At 38.4% G+C, this 24,966-nt stretch overlaps 1 protein-coding gene across 1 annotated transcript in view; it reads right to left on the minus strand.

The window, feature by feature from the left end:
- The window catches only part of LOC114564268 (interferon-induced protein 44), a 28,098-nt gene extending 10,023 nt beyond the window's left edge, over positions 1-18,075 (minus strand). The window contains exons 1-8 of the mRNA XM_028591518.1: positions 18,004-18,075; positions 15,993-16,041; positions 11,669-11,695; positions 11,525-11,558; positions 10,273-10,474; positions 6,787-6,939; positions 5,199-5,367; positions 3,795-3,895 (exon numbers count right to left, since the gene is read on the minus strand). Coding sequence (XP_028447319.1) covers positions 3,795-3,895; positions 5,199-5,367; positions 6,787-6,939; positions 10,273-10,474; positions 11,525-11,558; positions 11,669-11,695; positions 15,993-16,041; positions 18,004-18,075 — 807 coding nt within the window. The remainder of the gene's footprint in view (positions 1-3,794; positions 3,896-5,198; positions 5,368-6,786; positions 6,940-10,272; positions 10,475-11,524; positions 11,559-11,668; positions 11,696-15,992; positions 16,042-18,003) is intronic.
- Positions 18,076-24,966: the final 6,891 nt, after the last annotated feature.

Here is a 24,966-nt window from a genome sequence, read left to right on the forward strand (position 1 = left end):
CCAGCTCTGGTTATTGGGAGCTCTATACTGCGATATGTGAAGCCGGCGGCCCCGGCGGCTACAGTACCTACGGTCATATGTGTCCCCGGGGCCAGAGCGGGCGATATAGAAACCCATCTAGAGCTGCTGGCTAAAAAGAAGCGTAAATACAGTAAGATCATACTTCACGTAGGGGGTAATGGTCGTAAATCAGAGATCACTAAATTGAATGTTGAGTCACTTTGTGCATACGCAAAGACAATGTCGGACTCAGTAGTTTTCTCTGGACCCCTGCCAAACCTGACCAATGATGAAATGTACAGCCGTACGTCATCCTTCCACCGCTGGTTGTCGGGGGGGTGCCCAGCTAACGATGTGGGCTATGTGAATAACTGGGGGGCGTTCTGGGGAAAGCCTGGTCTGATGGAGAGAGACGGCATTCATCCCACCTGGGACGGAGCCGCTCTCATATCAAAAAATCTGACCGAGTTTATCAGACAGAAACCATGACAACCCAAGTTTGATATTAGTAATCAGAGCTGCAGTACTACGCGCCCCCCTGTGCTTCCGTTGGAGCAGTCACCCACTCATAGGCTAATAAGCACGGTGTCTGTTCCCCGACTCAGATCGGTTAAATCAAAGGTAAACAACAGATGCGCTATACTTAACAACCTAATTGGAATTAAAACGACTGCAACGATAGAACAAAATAGGAAAATTAGATGTGGACTATTAAATATTAGATCTCTGTCTTCTAAAGCATTATTGGTAAACGAGTAGATATCAGATAATAACATTGATTTATTTTGTCTTACTGAAACCTGGCTGGGCCATGAAGACTATGTTAGTCTAAATGAAGCCACTCCTCCCAGTCATATTAATACTCAAATTCCTAGAGGCTCAGGCCGAGGAGGGGGAGTTGCAGCCATCTTTGATGCAAGCCTGTTAATTAATCCTAAACCTAAACTAAATTATAACTCCTTTGAAAGTCTTGTTCTTAATCTTCAACATACAAAATGGAAAACATTACAGCCAATTATATTCGTTGTTATTTACAGGGCTCCAGGTCCGTATTCAGAATTTTTATCTGAATTCTCAGAGTTTTTATCATGTTTAGTCCTTAAATCAATTAAATTAATTAATTAATTAAAGTACTTATTGTAGGTGATTTTAATATCCATGTGGACGTTGACAATGATAGCCTTAGTACTGCTTTCAACTCATTACTGGATTCAATCGGTTTCAGTCAGAGTGTGCACAAGGCGACGCACTGTTTTAACCACACCCTCGACCTTGTGCTGGTATATGGTATTGAAATTGAGGATTTAATAATATTTCCGCAGAATTCGGTATTAACAGATCATTCTTTAATCACTTTCGAATTCTTACTACCTGACTATACTAAGTTAGATAAAAGCTTCTACACTAGATGCCTATCTGACAGTGCTATAGCTAAATTTAAGGAAGATATTCCAATAGCATTCGACTCTATGTCGTGCCTTAACATAACCGAGGACCTCTATGTTAACCTCAGTCCCTCTCAAATTGATACATTTGTAGACGGTGCTACGACTTGCCTACGGACGACCTTAGACTCTGTCGCTCCTCTCAAAAAGAAGATGATGAAGCAAAGGAAATTAGCACCTTGGTATAACTCCCAAACTCGCAAATTAAAACAAATCTCGCAAAACCTCGAAAGTAAGTGGCGTTCCACCAAAGTGGAAGAATCCCGTTTGGATTGGCAAGAAAGTCTCAAAACCTATAGGAAGGCCCTAAGAAAGGCCAGATCAGACTATTACTCATCACTAATAGAAGAAAACAAGAACAACCCAAGGTTTCTTTTCAGCACTGTAGCCAGGCTGACAGATAGCCACAGCTCTACTGAGCCATCTATTCCTCTAGCTCTGAGTAGTGATGACTTCATGAGCTTCTTTAATGATAAAATTATAACAATTAGAAATAAAATTCATCACCTTTTGCCCTAAACTTCTAACAGTTCATCTTTAAATGCAGGACCGCTAGAAAGAACGACGAGTCCCGACATATACTTGGACTGCTTTTATCCTATAGACCTTCAACAATTAATGTTAAAGATATCCTCAGCTAAGCCGTCTACCTGTCTCTTAGACCCCATCCCAACGAGGTTACTCAAAGAAGCGTTACCCGTGGTAAACACTTCATTATTAGATATGATCAACATGTCCTTATTAACAGGTTATGTACCGCAGTCATTTAAAGTAGCTGTGATAAAACCTCTTCTGAAAAAACCCACCCTCGATCCTGAGGTCTTAGCAAACTATAGACCTATATCTAACCTTCCCTTTCTCTCCAAGATCTAAGCTGGTTTAAGTCCTATTTCTCTGAACGATCCCAATTTGTTAACATTAACGATAAACCCTCCAAGCACGCTAAAGTTAGCCATGGCGTTCCTCAAGGCTCAGTGCTTGGACCAATTCTATTTTCCTTATATATGCTTCCTTTAGGTAATATTATTAGGAAACACTCAATTAACTTTCACTGTTACGCAGACGACACCCAATTATATCTCTCAATTAAGCCAGACGAAAGTGGTCAGTTAGCTAAACTTCAAGCGTGTATTAAAGATATAAAATCCTGGATGACCCAAAATTTCCTGATGTTAAACTCAAACAAAACTGAAGTTATTGTGATAGGACCAAAGCACCTCCGAACTTCATTATCTAAAGATATAGCTACTCTGGATGGTATTGCCCTGGCCTCCAGCACTACTGTCAGAAATCTAGGAGTTATTTTTGATCAGGATATATCCTTCAACGCCCACTTAAAACAAACCTCAAGAATAGCCTTTTTCCATCTTTGTAACATTGCCAAAATTAGGAATATTCTGTCTCAAAATGATGCTGAAAAACTAGTCCATGCATTCGTTACTTCTAGACTAGATTACTGCAATTCCTTATTATCAGGTTGCCCAAATAAGTCCATTAAGACTCTCCAGCTGATCCAGAATGCTGCAGCACGTGTTCTGACGAGAACTAAGAGAAGAGATCATATTTCTCCTGTATTGGCTTCTCTGCATTGGCTTCCTGTGAAATCTAGGATCGAATTCAAAATCCTCCTCCTGACCTACAAAGCTCTAAATGGTCAAGCACCATCATTACTAGAAGAGCTCTTAGTACCTTATTGTCCTAGTAGAGCAATACGCTCCCAGAATGCAGAGCTACTTGTGGTTCCTAGCGTCTCTAAAAGTAGACTGGGAGCCAGAGCCTTCAGCTATCAGGCTCCAGTATTATGGAACCAGCTCCCAGTCTGGGTTTGAGAGGCAGACACCGTCACCACATTTAAGAGTAAACTGAAAACCCTCCTCTTTGATAAAGCTTATAGTTAGGGAGTGAGGAGTTGAAGCGTCCACCTAACCCGGCCCACTGCTTCTCCTCGTAGTCATCAGTTTTATATACTGTATAATTAATAATCTAGCGAGAGTAGAGGGAGGCAGACCAGTACAGCCCGATCCGGTTGGGGAGAGTTCTAACCCGAACAGGCACCTCTCTCTAACCTGCCTCTCTTAGTTACGCTGTTATAATTCTAGACTACCGGGGAAGTTCCTTCCTTCCTATGACACACTGAGCTGCTCTCTCATCTCTACTTGTTACTTTTGTATGCATCCTGTCCCAGAACTGCTTGTTACTAATCTAGCTCTGGGGAGTTTACTCCCCGGAGTCCTTATGTTTCTTTCTTCTCTGCACGATCACAGAAGGCTTGCATCATGTGGACGCGCACCAGAATTGTTGTCATTACTTAGAATTCCTTATGGGGGCAACAGAAAGACAGAAACTCACCTTTTTCTTCAGGTGTTTGCTCTTGTACACATTCTTGAGATCCTTTGCAGTTTCAGGACAGGCTGAATCAATGTTGGTGCCTATTGCCATTTGGGGAATCCCTGCAGACAGAAACACACTCAGTAATTTAGCTTTTTCAGGAAGTTACTGTTCATTAAATCAAACAAACAACTGAACAATCTGTTGGTCAGACAAGGAAAATTGTAATTTGTAAAAACTATATATATATATATATATATATATATATATATATATATATATATATATATATAAATATTATATATATATATATATATATATATATATATATATATATATATATATATATATAAATGAGGTCCCTGGTCACCACAGATCCAAATCTTCTCAGCTGTTGCTACTGTCATATGCTTCATCTTCATGAGGCACATTATGTTTGGCACATTGTATGGGTCACTTCTTATATCATAACAAGGTAATACAATGTGTAATCAAGTGATGACTGATTAACAGTCAGCTAATGTAAATACTAAATCCCTAATACCTGTTGATACTACAAAGTAGGCATATAGGCTCCTAACCTTGCAGTTTTGCACATATCATGTAAGACTCAATTTCTCCATTTCTTTGCACAAAACTCTAGCACAAAAGTGCCAGAAAAAATAATCTTTTATATATATATGTGTATATATATATATATATATATATATATATATATATATATATATATAAAGTCTGTAGAAGAACTCACTAAAATACAAACATTACGCAAGAAAAAGCATAAATCTGATCTGAACTTGACTTCTGTAAACGTTGAACTCTTTGATCAGAACTCGAAGAACTCCTAACCCATCCCTGTGGTGAAGCATGGTGCAGGCAACATCATATAATGGGGGAGGGGGGGAGGGGTGTCTTCTCAGTGGCTGGAACTGGGAAAAGAACTAAGAACTGAGGAAAAGATTGATGCAGACAAATACAGAGAGGTCCTTGAATAAGACGTTCAGAGCGCCCTCATCTCTTAGCAGGACAATGCCTGAGTGGCTTCAGGACAAGTCTCTGACTCTCCTTGAGTGGCCCAGCCAAAGCCAGGACCTAAACCTGATACAACATCTGTACAAAGACCTGATGATGGAGGCTCACAGATGCTTCCCATCCAATCTGAAGGAGTTTGAGAGGATCTACCAGGAAGAATGGCATAAACTGTCCAAATCCAAGTGTGCAAAGCTTGAAGCTCTACCCGAGAAGACTCAAAGCTGTAATTACTGTACAAGGGGCTTCCACAAAGTACTGAATAACAGGTCTGAATACTTCCTTAAAGTTTTTGATATTTAATAAAGTAGATTTTTTTTAAATAAACCAACACAATAACGTGCAAAAAGTAAATAGTTTCAATACTTTCTGAAGCCAAGTATATTATATTCTTACCCAGGTCACTGGCTAACTCTCTGATTTCTGCCATCTTCTTCAGAACTGAGTCTGGAATTTCCGCCGCATTAGCAGAAAGTACACAAACCAGAACGTGAACTTTGTCTTCTGGAGATGGAAGAGGGTTGTAGCCTGGATCACCATCAGAGAGTGAAGATGCAGGGTTGAACTGGAACACAATTAAATAATGACATGTTAAAATAAACTGTGTTGTCAAAATGCATAAGAACACATAGAACAAAATAAACACAAATGTGTACATATCAGCTTCAGAAGGGAAACACTTCACACATCTTACTCTGCTAGTTCCAGACCAAAGCAGTTATTTTGAAGCGGCCACGTTGTGCAAATGCTCTTGCACCCTCATGAGCGTCTTAAAATGAGGGGGGGTCAGGTGCATTGCCATCTTGTGGCAGCAGAATGTGATTGCTCGATTGACCAACTAAAAAGCCCAGTATTTTCCTGAGCATTATGCACTCTTCTTCTACTTCTACTTCTATTCGAAAAAAACCCACAATAAAAACTCTAATAGCAAGTATGATAACTCGGCCTTTTTTGGTGGCATCTCTCAGATTCTTGGACGTATGTCAGAGAATTTGCACACAGCACAACACCAGCCCTTAGATAGTGTTTACTGTAAACATTATGATCAAGTGGGATTTAACAGTCAGGACACCTGGGTAGAAGCAGATCTACATTGTTAAGAATGTCTGATACATCTGGAGTTGACTTTCTTATTTTTCTCTAACAGGAAATAAGTAGTATGTTGCTGCATGAGGTCCAGGGCTGGACTGGCCATCTGGCATACCGGGGACTCACGTCATAACGACAACGAGCAGTTTGGCTGTAACATTAAAGTTAGTGGCTATGAGGTAAGCTAACTACTTGAAGTTTACATTGAAAATGCTAGCGGTTAGCCTGTTGGCTAGCTGAAAAGTCTGTGTGATCTATAAAATCAGTGTTGATACAAGCATCAGTGTTCCTTGAATGACTTAATTAGCTTCTCTTGTATTGGGGCTCTTTTCCAGGGCATATACTACTCTCAGCTTTATTGTAGCTTTTGGGAAGGGTTATGGTTATTGTATTTAGCAGACACTTGTGTCCAGCAAATTAGTAATAAAAACAAAAATGACAATACAATATAAAATATCAATAATAAAAAATAACAAAAATACCATAAATATACAAATCATAACTCTAAGAATGAATTAATTATTTAAGTGTAAGATCAACAGATAAGTCTAGAGACCCCTCTTGAAGGATCCAAAACTATCACATGAACGCTGAACACTAGGCAACTCATATCATAGAATGCACGCATATTTTAAGAGGACTGTCTGCAGGGAATTTGTCTGACCAATCACGGTGGGTGTGGGCCGCCTGGGCCAAAAAATGCCAGGACCAATTTTTTGTCTCAGTCCTGATGAGGTCTAATGAAGGTTGTAGCAAGTGGACATGAAATGAATCAGTTATTGTCAGTAAATATTTTACTGATAAGTTCAATATCAACATTCTGTGACCTGTCTGCAGCACTGTGATGTATGTCTGGCAATGTGAGACTGAAAGTTTAATAATGTCCCAGTTGTACCTTGTATCCCTCCTTCACATGTCCTTTCAGGGCCAGTTTGATGTCATCAACACGAACTCCATCCCCTTTCTCCAGACCCATGACGTCATTGAAGATGAAAGGATAATATGACTTTGACTTTCCTCCTCCTTTTATTATTTTATGAGTTTCATACTGTAACACAAAAACATTAAAGGTTTATGTTAATCACAATGATGCCATCTACAGACTTTGGGTCCTGCAGTGTTTATTTTTTAAAACATCCCTGGAAGCATCAATATTAATCATGTTTTATGTTTATCTCAAATTCCAGAACAGTTTGGGTAATAAATTGGGTTTTGGTGTCTTGCTTAGGGACACGTTGACATGTGGTCGATTCCTGGTGGGGGAAAACTAAACAAAAATTAGTATATCTTACAGGTCACTGTTAGGCCTACGTGAAACTTTAGCCACAAAAACATCCCTGTGACGGTCCTGGCAGCATTCCTAACAGTTAAGTTTAGCCTCTAAAAGGTAAATTTAGTCACCAAAACTGAGACGGCTCTTGTTAAAGTCTTTAATGACATCCACTTAAACACAGATAGTGGCAAAATTTCAGTCTTAGTATTACTTGATCTCAGTGCTGCATTTGATACGGTAGACCATGACATATTGCTTGACCGATTGGAAAACTGGGTTGGTCTTTCTGGCTCAGTACTAAAGTGGTTTGAATCCTATTTAAAGAATAGGGACTACTTTGTGTCTATAGGTAATTATTAGGGCTGTCAATCGATTAAAAAAAATTAACTAATTAATCGCACAATTTGCTGTAGTTAATCGCGATTAATCGCTTTTTTAAATTGAGACTGAAGCTTATAATAATGGATATTTAAATGCTAAATCATTGCAAATATGAAGAAAAACCAAACAAGGAAAGGTTCTGCTGAGTTCATAATGTTTAATATCTTTCAGAACAACAGCAGCAACAATTTGGCTTATTTAGTCCTGCTGAAGGCTGCTGAAACGGCTACAAACTGTCTGACTTGAGAGCAGATTTTTGTCACCGTCCCCGGCTGCTGTCGCCTGCTCTCGTCTACTTTACAGGCGAGGAGCAGTTCATCTCCAACGAGCCGAGAGTTCAGTTCATCTCCAACGAGCCGAGAGTACAGTTCATCTCCAACGAGCCGAGAGTTCAGTTCATCTCCAACGAGCCTATGTTCAGTCGCCTGCAGGGCAGTCGGGACTCACCCGGAAATGGCGAGCGGAGTGAGGTTTCTCTCAAAATCTGACGAAAATCTTCTAAACTGACCTTTGTTGAGCTGAAATGAAGACCGATTCAGCAACTGCACGGCCTATTTCTCGCTTAAAATGTTTTCAGAAACATGTTTCAGTGAACTATTTTAGTACAATATGAGATCGTATTCTGAACGGCCGCCATGACAGTCTGGCTCTCAATATCCGGAGAAAACAAACCCATGTGACGCGTTCGTCCAATCAGCTGCCGGTTTTCATTACTTGGGCAACAATACAAAGTAGCGCCGCCTGCTGTTATGGAGACGTATTACGTTTCTTAGCCGCCACATGAAGTAAACAAACACAGCTGCGTTAATTTCGTTAATTTTTTTTAACGAGTTAAATATTAAAAAATTAACGCAAAAATTAATGCGTTAATTTTGACAGCCCTAGTAATTATACATCTGAGCATACAAATATGACTTGTGGAGTTCCCCAAGGCTCAGTTCTGGGGCCTCTTCTGTTCAACATCTACATGCTTCCACTGGCTCAGATTATGGAAAACAACAAAATAAGTTACCATAGTTATGCGGATGACACACACATTTACATAACCTTATCGCCAGGGAACTATAGCACAATACAACAATTAAATATGTGCATTGAACAGATTAATGATTGGATGTGCCAGAACTTTCTTAAATGAAATGAAGAAAAAACGGAGGTGGTTGTTTTTGGAGCAAAAGAGGAACGATTGAAAGTCAGCGCTCAGCTTCAAACGACAATGTTAAAAACAACAGACAAAGCCAGAAATCTTGGTGTAGTCATGGACTCAGACCTGAATTTTAAAAGCCACATTAACATAATTAAAAAATCAGCCTATTATCACCTTAAAAATATATCAAGGGTTAAAGGACTTATGTCTCAGCAGGATTTGGAAAAACTTGTCCATGCTTTTATCTTCAGTAGACTTGACTACTGTAACGGTGTCTTTACAGGTCTCCCTAAAAAATCAATCAGACAGCTGCAGCTGATTCAGAACGCTGCTGCTCGAGTCCTCCCTAAAACCAAGAAAGTGGATCACATCACTCCAGTTCTGAAGTCTCTACACTGGCTTCCAGTGCCTCAAAGAATTGATTTCAAAATACTTTTACTGGTTTATAAATCACTAAACAGTTTAGGTCCAAAATACATTTCTGATCTGCTACTACACTATGACCCACCCAGACCTCTCAGGTGGTCTGGGACAGGTCTACTACACTATGACCCACCCAGACCTCTCAGGTGGTCTGGGACAGGTCTACTTGTTGTCCCCAGAGTCAGAACTAAACAGGGGGAAGCAGCGTTCAGTTTTTATGCTCCACATCTTTGGAACAAACTCCCAGAAACCTGCAGGTCCGCTGCAACGCTCAGTTCCTTTAAATCTAAGCTAAAGACCTATCTTTTTGATGTTGCTTTTCTTTAAATAATCTATTTTATTAACTTTAATTTCTTATATTGCACTGTAACTTTTATTCTTATACTGCACTATCAATTTTATTCTTGTCTTTTAATGTTTTTAATTTATTATTGTTTTTTAATTGTTTTCTAACTGCTCTTTAATGTTTTATGTAAAGCACTTTGAATTGCCCTGTTGCTGAAATGTGCTATATAAATAAAGCTGCCTTGCCTTGCCTTGCCTTATCAAAACGACTAATTAAGATTAGAAAAAAGATTGTGGTTTGGGTTAAAACAGGGGCTCTCTTAAGTAGTTCTCCCGGGATACGAACACCCTAGATGGGCGAAAGTCTTGGGTTTTCTCCCTAACCTCTTCCTGGGACATGAACTCTGCTCCCTGGCCTGAAAGCCCTACAGTGTGTTTTAGGACCCACATCCACCCAGAACTCCTCTCTATGAGGATGTTTGCGCTAGGTACTCTGGTGGTAACATAAGAGTGACATGTGTCATGAACACATGACACTGAACACATGACACTGTCATGACACAGTCATGACACATGAACGCTAACTCTAACCCTAATCCTAACATTTACTAAAAGAAGTATTATGTCATAAACGTTTATGACTTGATTATAATGTTTATTCAATTCAATTTCAATTCAATTGTCAATTTTATTTATAGTGTCAAATCATAACAGGAATTATCTCAAGACACTTTACAGATAGAGTAGGTCTAGACCACACTCTATAATTTACAAGGACCCAACAATTCCAGTGATTCCCCCAAGAGTAAGCAAACCTGCTGGTTTGGAGGTTTTAACATGAAAATGTACATTGAAATCTAAAGTTTTCTTACTCTTGTGGTGAAACTTTTGTCAGATGTGGTTGAACTGGCCCCAGCAGGAATAGTCGTTCTGCCTCGTAGGGTGCTGCTGACAGAGTTGATGAAGCTGGACTTTCCAGCTCCGACGGGTCCATACAGAAGGATTCGGATGTGTTTGATGTCGTTGTTTTCAGGCTCATAATCCTGCACATACTGGAGATCCCTCGTTTTGTCTCTGTTATTTTTTTTTTTAGATTAAAATATAAACCTGTTACATCTAAATAAAACATCAAACAAGAAGAAGAAACACTGGACCCATTGGTTTGCAGAAATAGTATGTAGGTGAACATCAAGAAAAAAATATCAGATGAAAATTAATAATTGCAAAAGAGTGATAATAATAGTCAGGGTCAAATAATAAATTATGTAAATCCAGAAGAAAGTTGAGGCGTTAAATTGTAAACCACAAGTTTGTATATGAAATGAAATGTATATGCAGTTTGAGGTGAAGGCAGATTACATCTTGGTGGAAGCGTCACTCAGAGGATAAAAGGGTCTTGTAAATTTTTAGGAGAAGCCATTTAATGTAAGTCAATGTTTTTAATAACTTTTAATGTAAGTTCAAGTTTACGGCAGCAAATTTATTTTGCAGCCAAGGGAGTCTAGGCACTCTCCGTTGGCTTGCGAGCTGGAAAAACAAAATTTTGGTCAGGCCAATCACATTGTGTAAAGAGTCGGTGGGCGGGGCTTATGGCTGCTTCTGCTGCTGGGAACAGCGATCTTCTGGAAGACTTGGAGTTCAGCTTTTCTTTGAGAAAAGAACAACGAACGGCACTTAAATTCTTAAAAAAGGAAGATGTGTTTGGAGTTTTGCCGACCGGATACGGCAAAAGTTTAACCTATTAACTAGCTCCGCTACCTTCTTCATTGCTCTGCCTGGTTGTAGCGCTATCCTATTGGTGCAGAGAGAATTTGAAAGACAACCGTTTATCCCGCCCCTCGGATTGAGCCCTGTCAATGGTGAGTTCCCAGACCCTACATCTGGATGTGGGTCTGGCTTGTTAGGCTACTCCTGAGGAGTTTTCTAGTATCTATGGAGCTGTGAGAGTAGGTCCCTCTTTTGTTTATGCCACGAACACACTAATGCCATGATACACAGTCCTGGTTAAAGACTGTGGTAAAGTCTGGGGTCATTTAGGTTGAATGACAGAGACACCCATCACAGTCTTTAGGTTATTTACAGCTAGTCTTCCTGGGGTCCACACAAATAATAAAGTGAACTCACCCCCAGACTATTTTCCTCCATGGATCCTTCAAAGCTGAAAAGGAAATTGTATAAATATTTAAGAAATAAGCAAATATTTGAATGGACAAACCAATAATGGTTTTACTAAAAGTGTGATGTTCAGAAATAAACTTAATATCTTACTGGGAGAAGGTGGTGGGGTGGGTTTTTCTGAAAGAAAAACATTTAGGAATCATGTAAATACTCTCACACAGATTAATGCACTCAGACATGCACAAGTACAACAGTTGATTCACAACCTGTCGATAAAACAAAAGTAAAACAAAAAGTACCAAACACAGAGGCGAAAGCACACATTATATATAATATGTATTATAATGAAACGTTCCACCAGCCTGCGGGCGCGCTCAGTCGACATTTTGTCTTTTAGAGGTTGTAGGGTGTTAATGCTAGAATGATTTTGGTATCATGTGAAAAATGAAGATGTAGAGAATCCGTTGGTACTAACAATGTCATGCTAATATGTTGGGAAATGTTAGGATAAATTATAGCTACAGAAAAACTGACATGGCCATTTCAAAAAGAATCCCTTTAACTCTGACCTACAGATATCTGAATGAAGATGGGTTTACAGATGTTAATAAGATAATAACTTACTGGGAGTCGGCTGTGGCTGTGCTTGATGATGATGATGATGATGATATTCTAGAAACATTTATACAATAGGATAACAAAAAAACATACAATAGGATCAAATAAATGAATGGACAGTTATAGTACATGGAATATGAATACATCGTCCCAAATAGAACTTAAGAAAATATAAACAGAAAGGTTTTAAGCTCTCATTAAAAAGAACTGAACTGCAGTTTTCTGGGAATTTGTTTCAGATAGGTGGAACATAAAAAACTGAATGCTTCTTCTCCAGGTTCAGTTTATACTCTGAGTACAGTTAGCAGATCTGAACCAGACCATCTGAGAGGTCTAGATGCTTCATAACGGAGCATCATATCATTCCTAAACCATTAATTTCTTTATTAACAAAAAGTTATTTCCTGCTGAGACTGAATGATTCAAGCAGAATCAAGGTCTCCAAGTCTTCTGGCTTGGTTTGACATCTTTAACTTTAGTGCCTGATCCCTGACTTTTAATCTTTAGATCCAAACACTATTATTTGTTTTACCTTTGTTTAGTAGGAGGACAATTTGATAAATCCAATCACAGATTTGTTGAATGCACTCCAGGTCTCCAGAAGTGTCAGAACATGTCTAATGAATTAGTTAGCAGCAGCTAACCCATATCAGAAAATACACTAGCTTCAGTGGTTTTAAAACAACATGGCTAAAGACAAATCAATCCGGTGATCACTGATCTAAACCTTTGTACAGATGTATATTTAATTGATTTGATTTGATATATTGGTTTATTTAGAAGGGGACAGTGCAATTTCATTAAACACATGAACAAACATGGTTAAAAAAGCCAGAATTAGCCAAAAGGCTATTTTTCATCTGTAGTCCCATGGCCAAGATGTAAAAGAAGCAATAAAATACAAACATGAAGAAACATTTACAAGTCTATTGCAAGTTGATAACTACAATATAACCAACACTGTAAAATACTTAAAGGTAAACAGTACCTGTTACAATATTAAAACACACAAAAAACAAGTTCAAAAGGCTATAAGATATATAATACAGCACGATAGGCTCTGCTTTTAATGTTGGCAGACATAATTGTTAATGAGCCAAATTTTCTAATTTTTGGTGAAGGCCTTGTAAGTGGTGAGCTGTTTAACCTCCTCAGGTCACTGACACGGTGCCTCTGGCCGAGCCTCGAGTAACACGATCAGAGCTGTTTCTTTGGCTGATGAACTCTGCTAGAGGAGCTGGGGCCAAATCATGTGTTACTTTATGAGACTCAGATCTACAAACTTATGAATACTGTCCCAATTTAAAATTGCACAGTGATGATAGTGCCTTTGGTTTTTTATCCATGACTTTAATGGCTTGTTTGTATAACCTTTCCAAAGGTCTTTTTGCGGTCTGACTTGCTTGAGACCAACTTGTTAGGCAGTAGTTGAAGTGGCTAAAAATCATGGAATGTAGAAAAGTTATTGCAGCTTCTGTTGACATCTCATTTCGAATTGAGCAGAAATTTGCAAGATTAAACTTAATTGTTTTACATAATTTTTCAATATGGGCTTTAAAGGAGGGATGTGAATCTATTACTAACCCAAGATATTTGTATTGATTTACAATTTGTAATTTTTCTCCAGCAACTATTATGTCAGGATTAGATGAAACTATTGGTTTTACTGAAGAACATACCTACAGTTTTTGAAATATTTAGCTGCAGGCAGTTCTCCTGCAACCAGGATGTAACACAAGTCATTGCTTTAGTGAGTTTATCTGCAACAATGTCTTTAGATCGACCATGAACAAATAAAACGGTGTCATCCGCATACATCAATCATTCTACTTCAGAACAAACATTAGGCAAGTCATTGATATAAAGGCTAAATAGGAGGGGCCCTAATATTGAGCCCTGAGGAACCCCGGTGGTTAGCCTAAGAGACTCAGAATTGCTGTTGTTAATTAGTACAGATTGTGTACGATCATGCAGGTATGATTCGAACCAACTAACAGTGCCACGAGAGAAATTAAAATGTGAAAGCTTATTAAGTAGAACTAAATGCTTCACTGTATCAAAAGCTTTCCTGAGATTCAAGAATACCGCCCCTACTACTCCCCCCTTGTCAAGAGAAGATTTTATTTTCTCGATAAAAAGGCACGTAGCCGTTTCAGTGGAGTGTTTGGATCTAAAACCAAACTGCATGACGTGAAAAGAAGGGGAGCTACTGTTTAAGTACTGTACAGTCTGCTCAGCCACCCATTTGTTGAGCAATTTTGGAAATGGCCGGAAGAATGCTTATTGGTCGGTAGTTATTCATGGAGGTGGATAGACCAGATTTAAAAACTGGCGTAACAATAGCAGATTTCCAGGCCTTTGGAAAATGACCACTGGAAATTGATAGATTAATAATTGAAGCAATGGGAGTAGCCAGAGCAGATCCTGAATCTTTAAGCATGTTAGTGTCCATACCAAATACATCCCTGGCCTTAGATGGTTTTAGGGTTTTAATGATGTCAATGACTTGGATCTCAGGGATGTTTGTTATGAAGAATGACTGTGTTGCAGACACCAAGTATTCTTTTTTTTGTTTGATTGTAAATTTCTTCGCGATTTCTGCTACCGATTCAATAAAATAGTTGTTAAAAGCATCAGCTATTGCCTTGGGTTCTGTTAGAATGTCTCCATTTAATTCAATTTGCATTTGTTTTGTCTTATTTATGTGGGACTCTCCTGACAGTTTTTTTTATATAATGCCAGGTTATTTTAGAATTTCCACGTGCACTATTCAAAGCAGTAATGAAAAAATCGGCTTTAGATCTCCTTATTTCTCTCACTACTCTATTTCTTAAAGAGGTAAATTGATGTCTGTTATATCCTGATTTTACAGCCAACTTTAAGGAATGATCTCTTTCTTTCATCAATTTCAAAACAGATTCATTTAACCAGGGGAGACCATTTCTTTTGTTCTTAATCTAATTTTCCATGTAAATTGATTAATAATTTGCTGTATTTTATTAGATAATTGAGAACAATTCTTGTCCAGGTTTATGCCAGAGAGTAATTCATCCCAATTTACATCATGGATTGAATTTATGAAGTTTTGTTGTTCCTGCTTTAGTATCCTACAGGATTCTGTGGCTGGCAAAGGTTTAAAACGCTTTTTATTTAATTTTCTGGTGACCATTATGAGATTGTGATCAGACAATCCAGTAAGCATATTGTATGATTTCAAAATCCTTTCTGGCCTGTTTGTAAAAGCTAAATCAATTTGAGTGCTCGTAGAGTTTATAATTAAGAATTAATATTTTTGTTATGTGATGTACTGTAAACATTGCAAACTGTTTGCCTGCAAATGAATTTGTTTTTATTTGTATTGTTGTGCTGTAGCTACTGTACATTTTAAAATATAACTGTACTGTGATATTGTTATAAATCTGTCATATGCATAAGATATTTAAGTTGTTTTCTATAATCCTCACTAATGGGAGCTCGTAGATGTTAAACAAAAGAAGCCTGAGAGTCTTTTTGAACGCTCACATGTATAATTACTGATGGACATAAAGTAGTCTGTGTCCTTCAAATAGGATTTAAACCAGTTCATCACTGGGCCACAAAGTCTCACCCAGTTTAAAGTGGGAAAATCTAATCATTCTTTGACTCATGGTCTAACGTTTCACCAACTCTTTTTGAGAAATTCTAATAAATTAGTCTGAAAAAAACCTTCTCGTTTTATTTAACTCAATTTAAAAAACAAACAAAAAGATGTATTGCTAACATCTGTCCTAATTATTTTTACTTTTACTGAAATAACATGTAAAATTTAAGTTTAACAATCAGCACAACCCAATTTCCTGAGAGATAGGAAACTTACCATGGTGATGGTGTGATGGTTTCTGACCCATCCTGTAGCTGTTGTAGATCTGCAACAAACAAAAGAACACAGAGTCTCTTTATATGACGGATCCTTCCTGTTTCATGAACACTTGATTTAAAAGAAATCCATCAGCTTCTTATAAATCCATACTGGAGCTGTTAATCATTTCAAAGGAGGTTTTTTATATTGGTTTTAAGGTCAGGTCACAGTCCTTTTTTGCTTATGGTATAATTGTCCTCAATGCAATGGTTTACAAGAAGTAGACGCATTTCTTTTAAGTCATGTGGTCCATGAAACAGGGAGGATCCGACACACACAAAATCTCATCGTTGTCTTTGCTGCAGATCTCAACAACTAAAGGATGGGTCAGAGTGGTAAGCATGTTTCTCCTCTCTCAGTAAATTATGTTATGTAATTAATTGACTGAACTTGTATGTTGCTTCAGGAGAACTATCTACACACTGAATATCAGCATCACATACTTACTATGTATAAAGCTGATGCATTTATATTATTTCCTTTTGAAGGTAGTAGTTCAGAATGAAGTCACATGAACAAAGTGACTGAATTGTTTTAGGAGCTTCTTTAATTGTAGTTAATTTTGAAATAAAGTGGGATCTGGTGTGTATGATCTATAGAAAACATGGATACACACAGGTATACTGTAAATGATTTTTGATATTTGGCGACATCACCAACCTGCTGCCTGCCTGTTCATTTACCCCCACGACTGTATAAAAGTAATGTGCTTATAACCAGGTTACTTATGTTCCATACAAACATCATTTTATGATTCACACCAGATCAGTCGTTACTAGGATACAGATAATGTGACACCTCAACTGCACTCCCATAGTTGTTAAGTATGCAGTGTTATGAAAGAAAGCCTGTAAAACACTGATCCACAACCTGAAATTAGAAAGAAAGGACGGATGTCTTGAGCAGGACTAACAAATCCAGGAATTCTGATCCTGATTACTATTATCAGCTGTATGTTGAGATGTTGCTGCTTCGCCCACTGGGCTTAACTAAAACACTACTGTCTATAGATTGTCAGTGAACTGCTGAGCCACAAAACATATAAAGTTAATGAATGACAGCAGCAGTGAAACCATCATATTCCACAGGTTAATGCCACCTGTAAACTGCTTCAGTATTTAATCCATGCTGAGGTTAATGAGTCTGTTAAATCCTGTACAAGCCAACGACAGATTCACACTGACATCCTGTTTGGATATTAGAGAATATACTCAACACATCCTGACACCTAAAATAATTAATAGGTTGATTGCCAATGACTGATTTACGTCTGCATGGTGACCGTTTTAGACATGTGACTGTGACACCTGACCGGGATGGAAATTTTAATCATGTGGGTCAGTTTCACAGACGTAGTAAATGTTGTGAAACTGAGCTAGTTAAGGTTAGGGAAAAAATACTTTGGGTTAGTAAAACGTCAGGGATTGGCTTAAAATGAGTCAAGTAAAACTATTAAAATCAGGACGTCGTTGCTTCACAGACTAAGGTACATACAGTAGAACTTAATTACCTTTTCATAAAGTGACAGATGACTGGGTTAGAGTGTTTGTGATCCATCTATCACCCCAACCTTATGGAGAACTTTGGTGCTTCATCACCTAACTTCCTTGTTTAAGAGGTGCAGGGCTACGTGCTCCTCTGTGCTTCCACTGAAACAGTCGCCCACTCATAGTCTAATAACCACGGTGTCTGTCCCCAAACTCAGATCACTTAAGTCAAAGGTAAACAAGGGTAGCTATACTTAAGGGTTAGGGTTAAAACCTGGAGAGTACGATCTAGGGCCACTCCTGAGGCAACACCTACAATTTTGTTTTGATTGGTTAAAATGGGCGTGGTCTATTACACCCCCAAAATTGTGCCTATAGAACAGATGTATTAAATGAATATAAATGGGAAGTTTGCATTTTTCAATTTACTACAGACCTTGCAGCTCACACTTTGCCAATTCCTATCATTTGCTTTGTCACACTTTGGGTTGGATTTCCGTGGACTCCCTGGTCGTCGGGGGCGACTCACGACCCCGAGGCTTGGACCATGTCATAGCTGCTTGGTGTATATAGTCAGTGTCATATGCAGCTGATTTATATTTTATTGTGTTATTGAGAGAGGAATATGAAACTCATTTATTTTAAAGTCTTTTTTTTTTTTAGACAGTTCTGACTGTCTCTATAACACAATGTCACACCTGTTTCCACAGATAGCTCTGTCAAAGATCGGAAGATGTCATCTTCAAGAGAGGTTAGTAATGATCCTGTATGAGTCTCTGTGTAGTCCTGATTACTGAACTGCAGAGTGGACTCAGCCAATCAGAGCTCAGCTCCTTCACTGGCTGCACAAAGTAGCTAACAATTAGTTCAAATGATGAAAATCCATCATGATGTAGAAATGTTAATTCTCTGTCCACCAATAAATGAACTGTATGTAAAGACATTTATATATGCTACTTGGAACTTGTAAATGTGTCTCACTAAACCACAATGTAACTCTCTTTAGCAGGGTATTTCCAGATAATGTTGGGGTTTAGTTATTAATCCAATTTAATGTTGTGACGAATTGTTTCCAACAAACAACACATTTACAAACTCTTATTCCCGAAGCTCGTATCTGTTATATGCCTCCCAATGAGTGTATTGGTAGTTTCATTTAGTAGATTGATGTTTGACAGCACGTACCAGCTCCAAAAACTGAAGAAACAACAACAATCCCTAAGAAAAAACTCTCCATCTCGCTGTGACTCACACAATCCTCACCGTGTGGCGCTGCAGGTGGAGACGGTTAAAGATACATTCAGCGGTACATCTGGTCTGTTATGTGTCAATGTAGCCAAAGTGTGAGTTTTATGCATCGTAGTATATATTGTGTCACGTTGAGTCCTCCCTATATGACTCATTTTAAGCCAATCCCTGATGTTTTATTAACCCAAAGTACTTTTGTTCCCTAAACTTAAGTATCACATTGTTAACTGGACCTGTTATGTTGAATAGAATGATCACATGATTACACCTTCACCGTCAGCCAGTAAATGAAACGTGTTATTTTGGGAGTCTATGGAAATCGACCTATAATGTTGTTCATGTATGAGGTGTGTTGTGCAGTAGGTACATTTATCCCCCTTCAGTGGGTGATTTTCACCCTGCAGGGTGGTGTTGTCTGCTGTTTTCTGTTTCCATCAGTTTATATCAGAGGTTATGCTCTCCAGAATCACCTCCATTATAAAGAGACACTTTTAATGTAAGGTTTAATGTCCTTCAAGGTGTCCATTGTCCGGAAATGATGGCAAGGCCAGAACCTTGAAGGACATTAATCTTCTTATACACAGTCACTAATGATTATTTTCATTTTGAATAAATCTGCAGATTGTTTTCTCAAGTGTCACAACCTGGCTCAAAGGCCATGACAAAAGAGGGAGCGAGGCATCGTAAATGATCAAAAGTGATTTATTTAACAAAAGAATAAACTAAACAGAACTTAACTAACTTAAATAAACCCAAACCAAAATGTGGAAGGTGGGGTGATCAGGCCATGGTTGAGGTCTGGATGGTAGTGAAGAGAGAGGAGTCTGACCAGGTGGAGCTTTATCAGCTCCCAGCTCCCAGGTGCACCAGATCTGCAATCAACTCAAACAAAGATGGAAACAAAGATGGGTAAGACCAGAGAGGCATCACTCCCACAGAGAGGCCCTGCCCGATTACACAGGGCCGTCACACAAGCAATCCATTAATTGATTGTTTGTAAAGAATTAAAACTGTAAAACAAAATACCATCTGAAACATGAGGTGAATATGTTTACAAATGCACTTATGTAATTGAACACAGGGTGGAGCAATAATGTAGGAAGTGCAGCTATGTGTAGGTGTGTTTCTAATGGCCGGCATGTTTTATTCTGTATTTGTTGTAAATATCTCTTTGATTGAAGTATGAACAATCCTGATATGTTATGGTGAGTGTGTATATATATAATTTACTTTGTTATACTTTCTGTTTAGTATTTTCAGTTCTATAAACTTTGTGTTTCAGAAGACTGAGGACCAAGTCAACCTGCAGACAGAACTAGATGAACTGAAAGATGTGATGACACGAGAATGTTTCAAATGTACAATTATTTATAATTATTGTTTTATCTACATATATTTTTTTACGAATATTACTGTATATGAATAATGAAACCTTAACTCTTACAAAATAACCCTAAGCCTAATCAAATAACATAATAAAGATATGAAGATGTGATTGATTAACTAATAAGACTTTTACCTTATGGTTCTCTCTGCAGCTGCTCAACATTTGGTGGAAAGCTGGAGGAACCAAACTCCACCTGACCCCAAGGATCTACTCCAAATCTTTACTTTCATTTTGCAGATTTCTGACAAAGGTTACCATCTATATTTCCTTTACTTCTTTATATATTGGTTACTGTCCAGGGGAACAGGGAGCTACATAACACTGCTGTATTTAGGCTGCCAACATAATCCTTGATTCAGATTTACAGACTCAGAGTTTTCCATAGAGGTGGAGCATCAGTGGAGCTACACAGCTCTGTTTCAACAGGACACTGACTGTTAACACATTACACAATATTATAACTAAAACTGTTCTTAGATTATGTTTTACACACTCTATCAGTCAAACTCTGCCTTTGTATAGCAACAGTTGAACTACAATAATGAATCTGGTTCTGACAGTAAATTCTTTATTTCTCATTAGGACCAAAAAACTCAGAGAGATCTGAGCCTGGTTACAAAGGTGAGTGTCATTTTACTACCAGGTTATTTTATCTTTTAATATATATAAATGTTAACAAGTTTGTTCATCTTCATCATCTTCCTGGCCTAAAGCCACAGTGAAGGTGTTCCTGGTCATCACTGGTCGGACCTTTGGTGCTGATCAGGACATACTGGAACAAGTGAAGGACATGGGACGGTCAACGCAGGTGAAGATCACTACGAACCTGCAGGAATGTGACATCATCATCGTCTTCTGTCCAATCACGTCTCGTGTTGGATCAGATGTGGAGGCAGCCATGAGAGAGGATTCAGGTAACAGAAAGACTTTGTTTGATCGTGAGTAATGCTCAGATGATTCTGCAGCTCAGGTTCTGTCTGAAGATGAGATCTGTTTCTCTGGGTGAAGGTGAAGGTGTGGCTGTTTTCTTTTACATTACATATATATGTATAAACCCTTCCTGACAGATGAATCAGCCAATCATCTTGTTTGACATGCAGGACGTGACAGCATTAAAGAATATTACAGTAGATGAAAAGAAGTGTTACAGCAGGGCTGTGGTCGAAAAGTCACAAAATGCCCTCCTAAGTCCTTTACCTAACCACGTCTCCTTAACCCTGATGGTAAACATCATGAGATCAAGGAGAAGTGTGAAGGAGAATTCAAAAGGAATTAGGACAAGACAACTCTGGTGACAGGGGAATCTTACACTCGGCTGCATAATCATGTGACAGAGGATGTAATTGACGTAGGTCTGCCAGCACATCTGGATATATTGCCCCTGTGTTCCAAACATGATGTTTCATACAGGCTTAATAAACGTGGACAACCAGGTGAAAAATATTACTTAACCATGTTTTAATCTTCTTTTTCTGCAATAATAATGTTGTTTTATGTGAAGCACCCACTGCATGTCATGTAGTTATTATAAAGCAATGAGCTGTGGGCTGTTTCTTGTATGAAAGGTGTTCAGCAAATAAAGTTTATTTTCATTATCGATTGCTCAGCTCACCCTCCTGCCCACTCATGTAGCCACATGAATCCTGATTAGGATTATTGTATAAAAATAATTCTTAAATGTATGTAAGACTTCACTGATTATTTCATAAGCTAAAACTTGAGTTATGTTTTATCTGTCAACTTTATAACTACAGTTTTTGCTGTTTAAATATCCCACAATATCAATTACAGTGACATTACTGTCCTCATGGAAACATTTAAAGTCATTAAAAACAGCCTTACTCATCATTACAGTAAATCTTTGAAGAAAACATTGATACATCACTACAATGCATCATTTAAAAGCTACAGCCTACAGAGACTGTAGAAAGGGTGAAAATAACTTATTTGGGTCGGTGGGGGGGTATTTCAGGTAATTGATGTGAATACCTTCAGAGCCGATCCGCGCAATTGTCACATAATATTCCTACTTTCACACTTTCATAATAATGTCGTCATATCTGTAGTGAGGAGTGTAAAGTTCTCGCATTAACCGGTTTAATAAACCACTCAGACAGCGCCATAAAGGACATTATCATTAATAAGACTATTAGATGTGTTGCAATGTCTCAGAAAATGAAATGTACACATGGTGCATACAGGATTAGGGCGCCACTCTGTACCTTATATTGATTATGAACGGCGAAATGGTGATGCGTCGCTTTAAATGTTGCTGCTGCAAGGACTTGTGGGACGGCATTATCTCCTTCCTTTAGTAAAGGATGGTTCAGTGTATCCTATGCTAAAGGAGGTAACAAAGGAAGCAATGAAGCACCTTTCCTTATCACTTAGACTTTTCCAACGGCTCTTATCATGACAGCTACTTAACTATTTCATTTCACTCTGTGAGGAACCTTCCTAAACACATTTGAATATTCAACCACAGCCAGCTCTGTGACCTGGTCTTTACAGGAAGTCTGTCTCTAACCTTTGTCTCCTGTTTCTTGTGTTTCAGTGTCATCTGGAAGTAAACCAGTCATTCTAGTGCTGATGCATCACACCAGAGACCCCGACTATTCAACCGATGTCAGAAGATGGTCTGAAACCTTTCAGAACGTCGTGTTGGATGTTCACGTTCTCTTCCACGAGACTCAGACGGGATTACTGCACTGTTCAAGAAATGACCAGGCCGTCAAACTAATACAAGAAGAGTTAAAGAAACGTAGTAGTAGTAGTAGGTGGTGGTGGTGATGATCTTTGACCTAGTTTTAGTGGCTTAATTGGTAAATTTGGAACATCAAGCAACAGAACAGCCCTTATTAATTACTGAAGCCAGAGAAGAGACGTTTTTTTTATTTTCTCCTGAAATAGTTAAAATATAAACAATGATCATAGATGTCAAATGTTCTTCATGAATCATCTGCTGTATAAAACGTCATCTAGGAGGTTCAGCAGTTTGTAAAAATCATTCAGTTTATGTTTTTAACAGAGAAACAGGTTCATTTGTCTGTAGCCTGTGTTGTCACTGTTGCACAAGAAAATTAATATAATTAAATGCTTTAAATGATTAAAATATCAGCTTTATAACAAGTCATATCAATGTGATTTCTCAATCAATCAAATTAATGTGTGATTGCAGTGGTAGTCCTGCAGTAGTGCCTTGGCGTCAGATAACGGGGTGAAGGATGTTATTTCCACTAGGAGCTGCAGTAGCTGCTCACCAACCACCAGGGGGCCCATGTGAGCAGACCAGATACAGTCGACCTGTCAGCAGACTGAGGAACAGAGGAACACTGTGACAGTATTTAGAAACGAGTCAGGACACTGTTTAACTCTCCCAGGCCTGTACAGTAAACCTACACATTAAACAGTCTTAATTTCATAATGGACATTTGTTTGTGTTAATTAGTTATGTTGATATAATAACTAAGTGGGTAAAGGCAAATAATGGAACAGCTGGAACAGTCTGGTGTTTTTAGAAAATTACATGACTTACTGTAATACAGCCTTAAAAACCAGGAAAACACAACACTTCATGTCAGGATATTACGATATCCAAAATTTAAGACGATATCTAGCCTCATATATACATATATATATATATATATATATATATATATATATATATATATATATATGCTAAATGTGTGTATCATACAGAGGATTATATATGAATACATATATTTAGTTTGTCCCCCGAGAGTCTACCAATCAGCTCATTGATCCGGACACAGAACCTCCCTGAAGACTCCACACGGAGAATGAAGTCAGAGAGATAACGGGAAATAAAACAAGTTCATAATGTTGGAAACAAACTAATTCATAACGAGACGAAAGATTCTTCACATTTCAAACATTAAAACGTCAGGAAACAGAAAAGATGTTTCTCTTAAATCAGATTCAGTTCCTCAAACTAATTTAAAACCCTTGTGTTGTCTTCTTGTCAACCTTGAATAAAACAGTTTTTTAACGTATTAAATTAAATCTTCTACACATTTTCAGCTCTTATTTCTACGTCTGTTTCTATTTTATATCAAACAGGTACTGAGACTAGAGCTAGAACTAGAGCATCAGATAGAGAGGCGTTCAGGGACCTGTAGCACCCCCCTCCCCCCACACACAGACAGATGCGTTCAGGGACCTGTAGGAGTTTGTTGTTATTATCTGGTCTGTTTGTGACAGGAAGCCAGACGTGCACACTCTGTACATATGAATGATTTCAGCATGAGTTAGTTTTTAATGTTAATACGACAAATAGATTTTATATCATCATGTGTTTTATGTTGAAAACTCTGAACAACTTCCTGTGGAGGACAAGTGTGTGTGTGTGTGTGTGTGCGTGTATATCTGTGTGTGTGTGTGTGTGTGTGTGTGTGTGTGTGTGTGTGTGTGTGTGTGTGTGTGTCTGTCTCTGTGTGTGTGTGTGTGTGTGTGTGTGTGTGTGTGTATATCTGTGTGTGTGTGTGTGTGTGTGTGTGTGTGTGTGTGTGTGTCTGTCTCTGTGTGTGTGTGTGTCTGTCTCTGTGTGTGTGTGTGTGTGTGTGTGTGTGTGCAGAGGTGTCAAGTAACAAAGTACAAATACGTCTGATCCATCAGATCTCTCTGAGTTCTGGGACCAGTTATTATTTATCTCTGATCTCTTTGAGTTATATACATATATATCTTTATCTATGACCCAGCTGTACCTTGATGCTCTACTGTGTCAGAGCTCCCCCCGGTGGTCAGACACACAACTCCAACTCCACCAAACCTCAGCGAACACAGATGGGAT

This window comes from Perca flavescens, chromosome 11 (assembly GCF_004354835.1).
Source record: "Perca flavescens isolate YP-PL-M2 chromosome 11, PFLA_1.0, whole genome shotgun sequence".
NCBI lineage: Eukaryota > Metazoa > Chordata > Actinopteri > Perciformes > Percidae > Perca > Perca flavescens.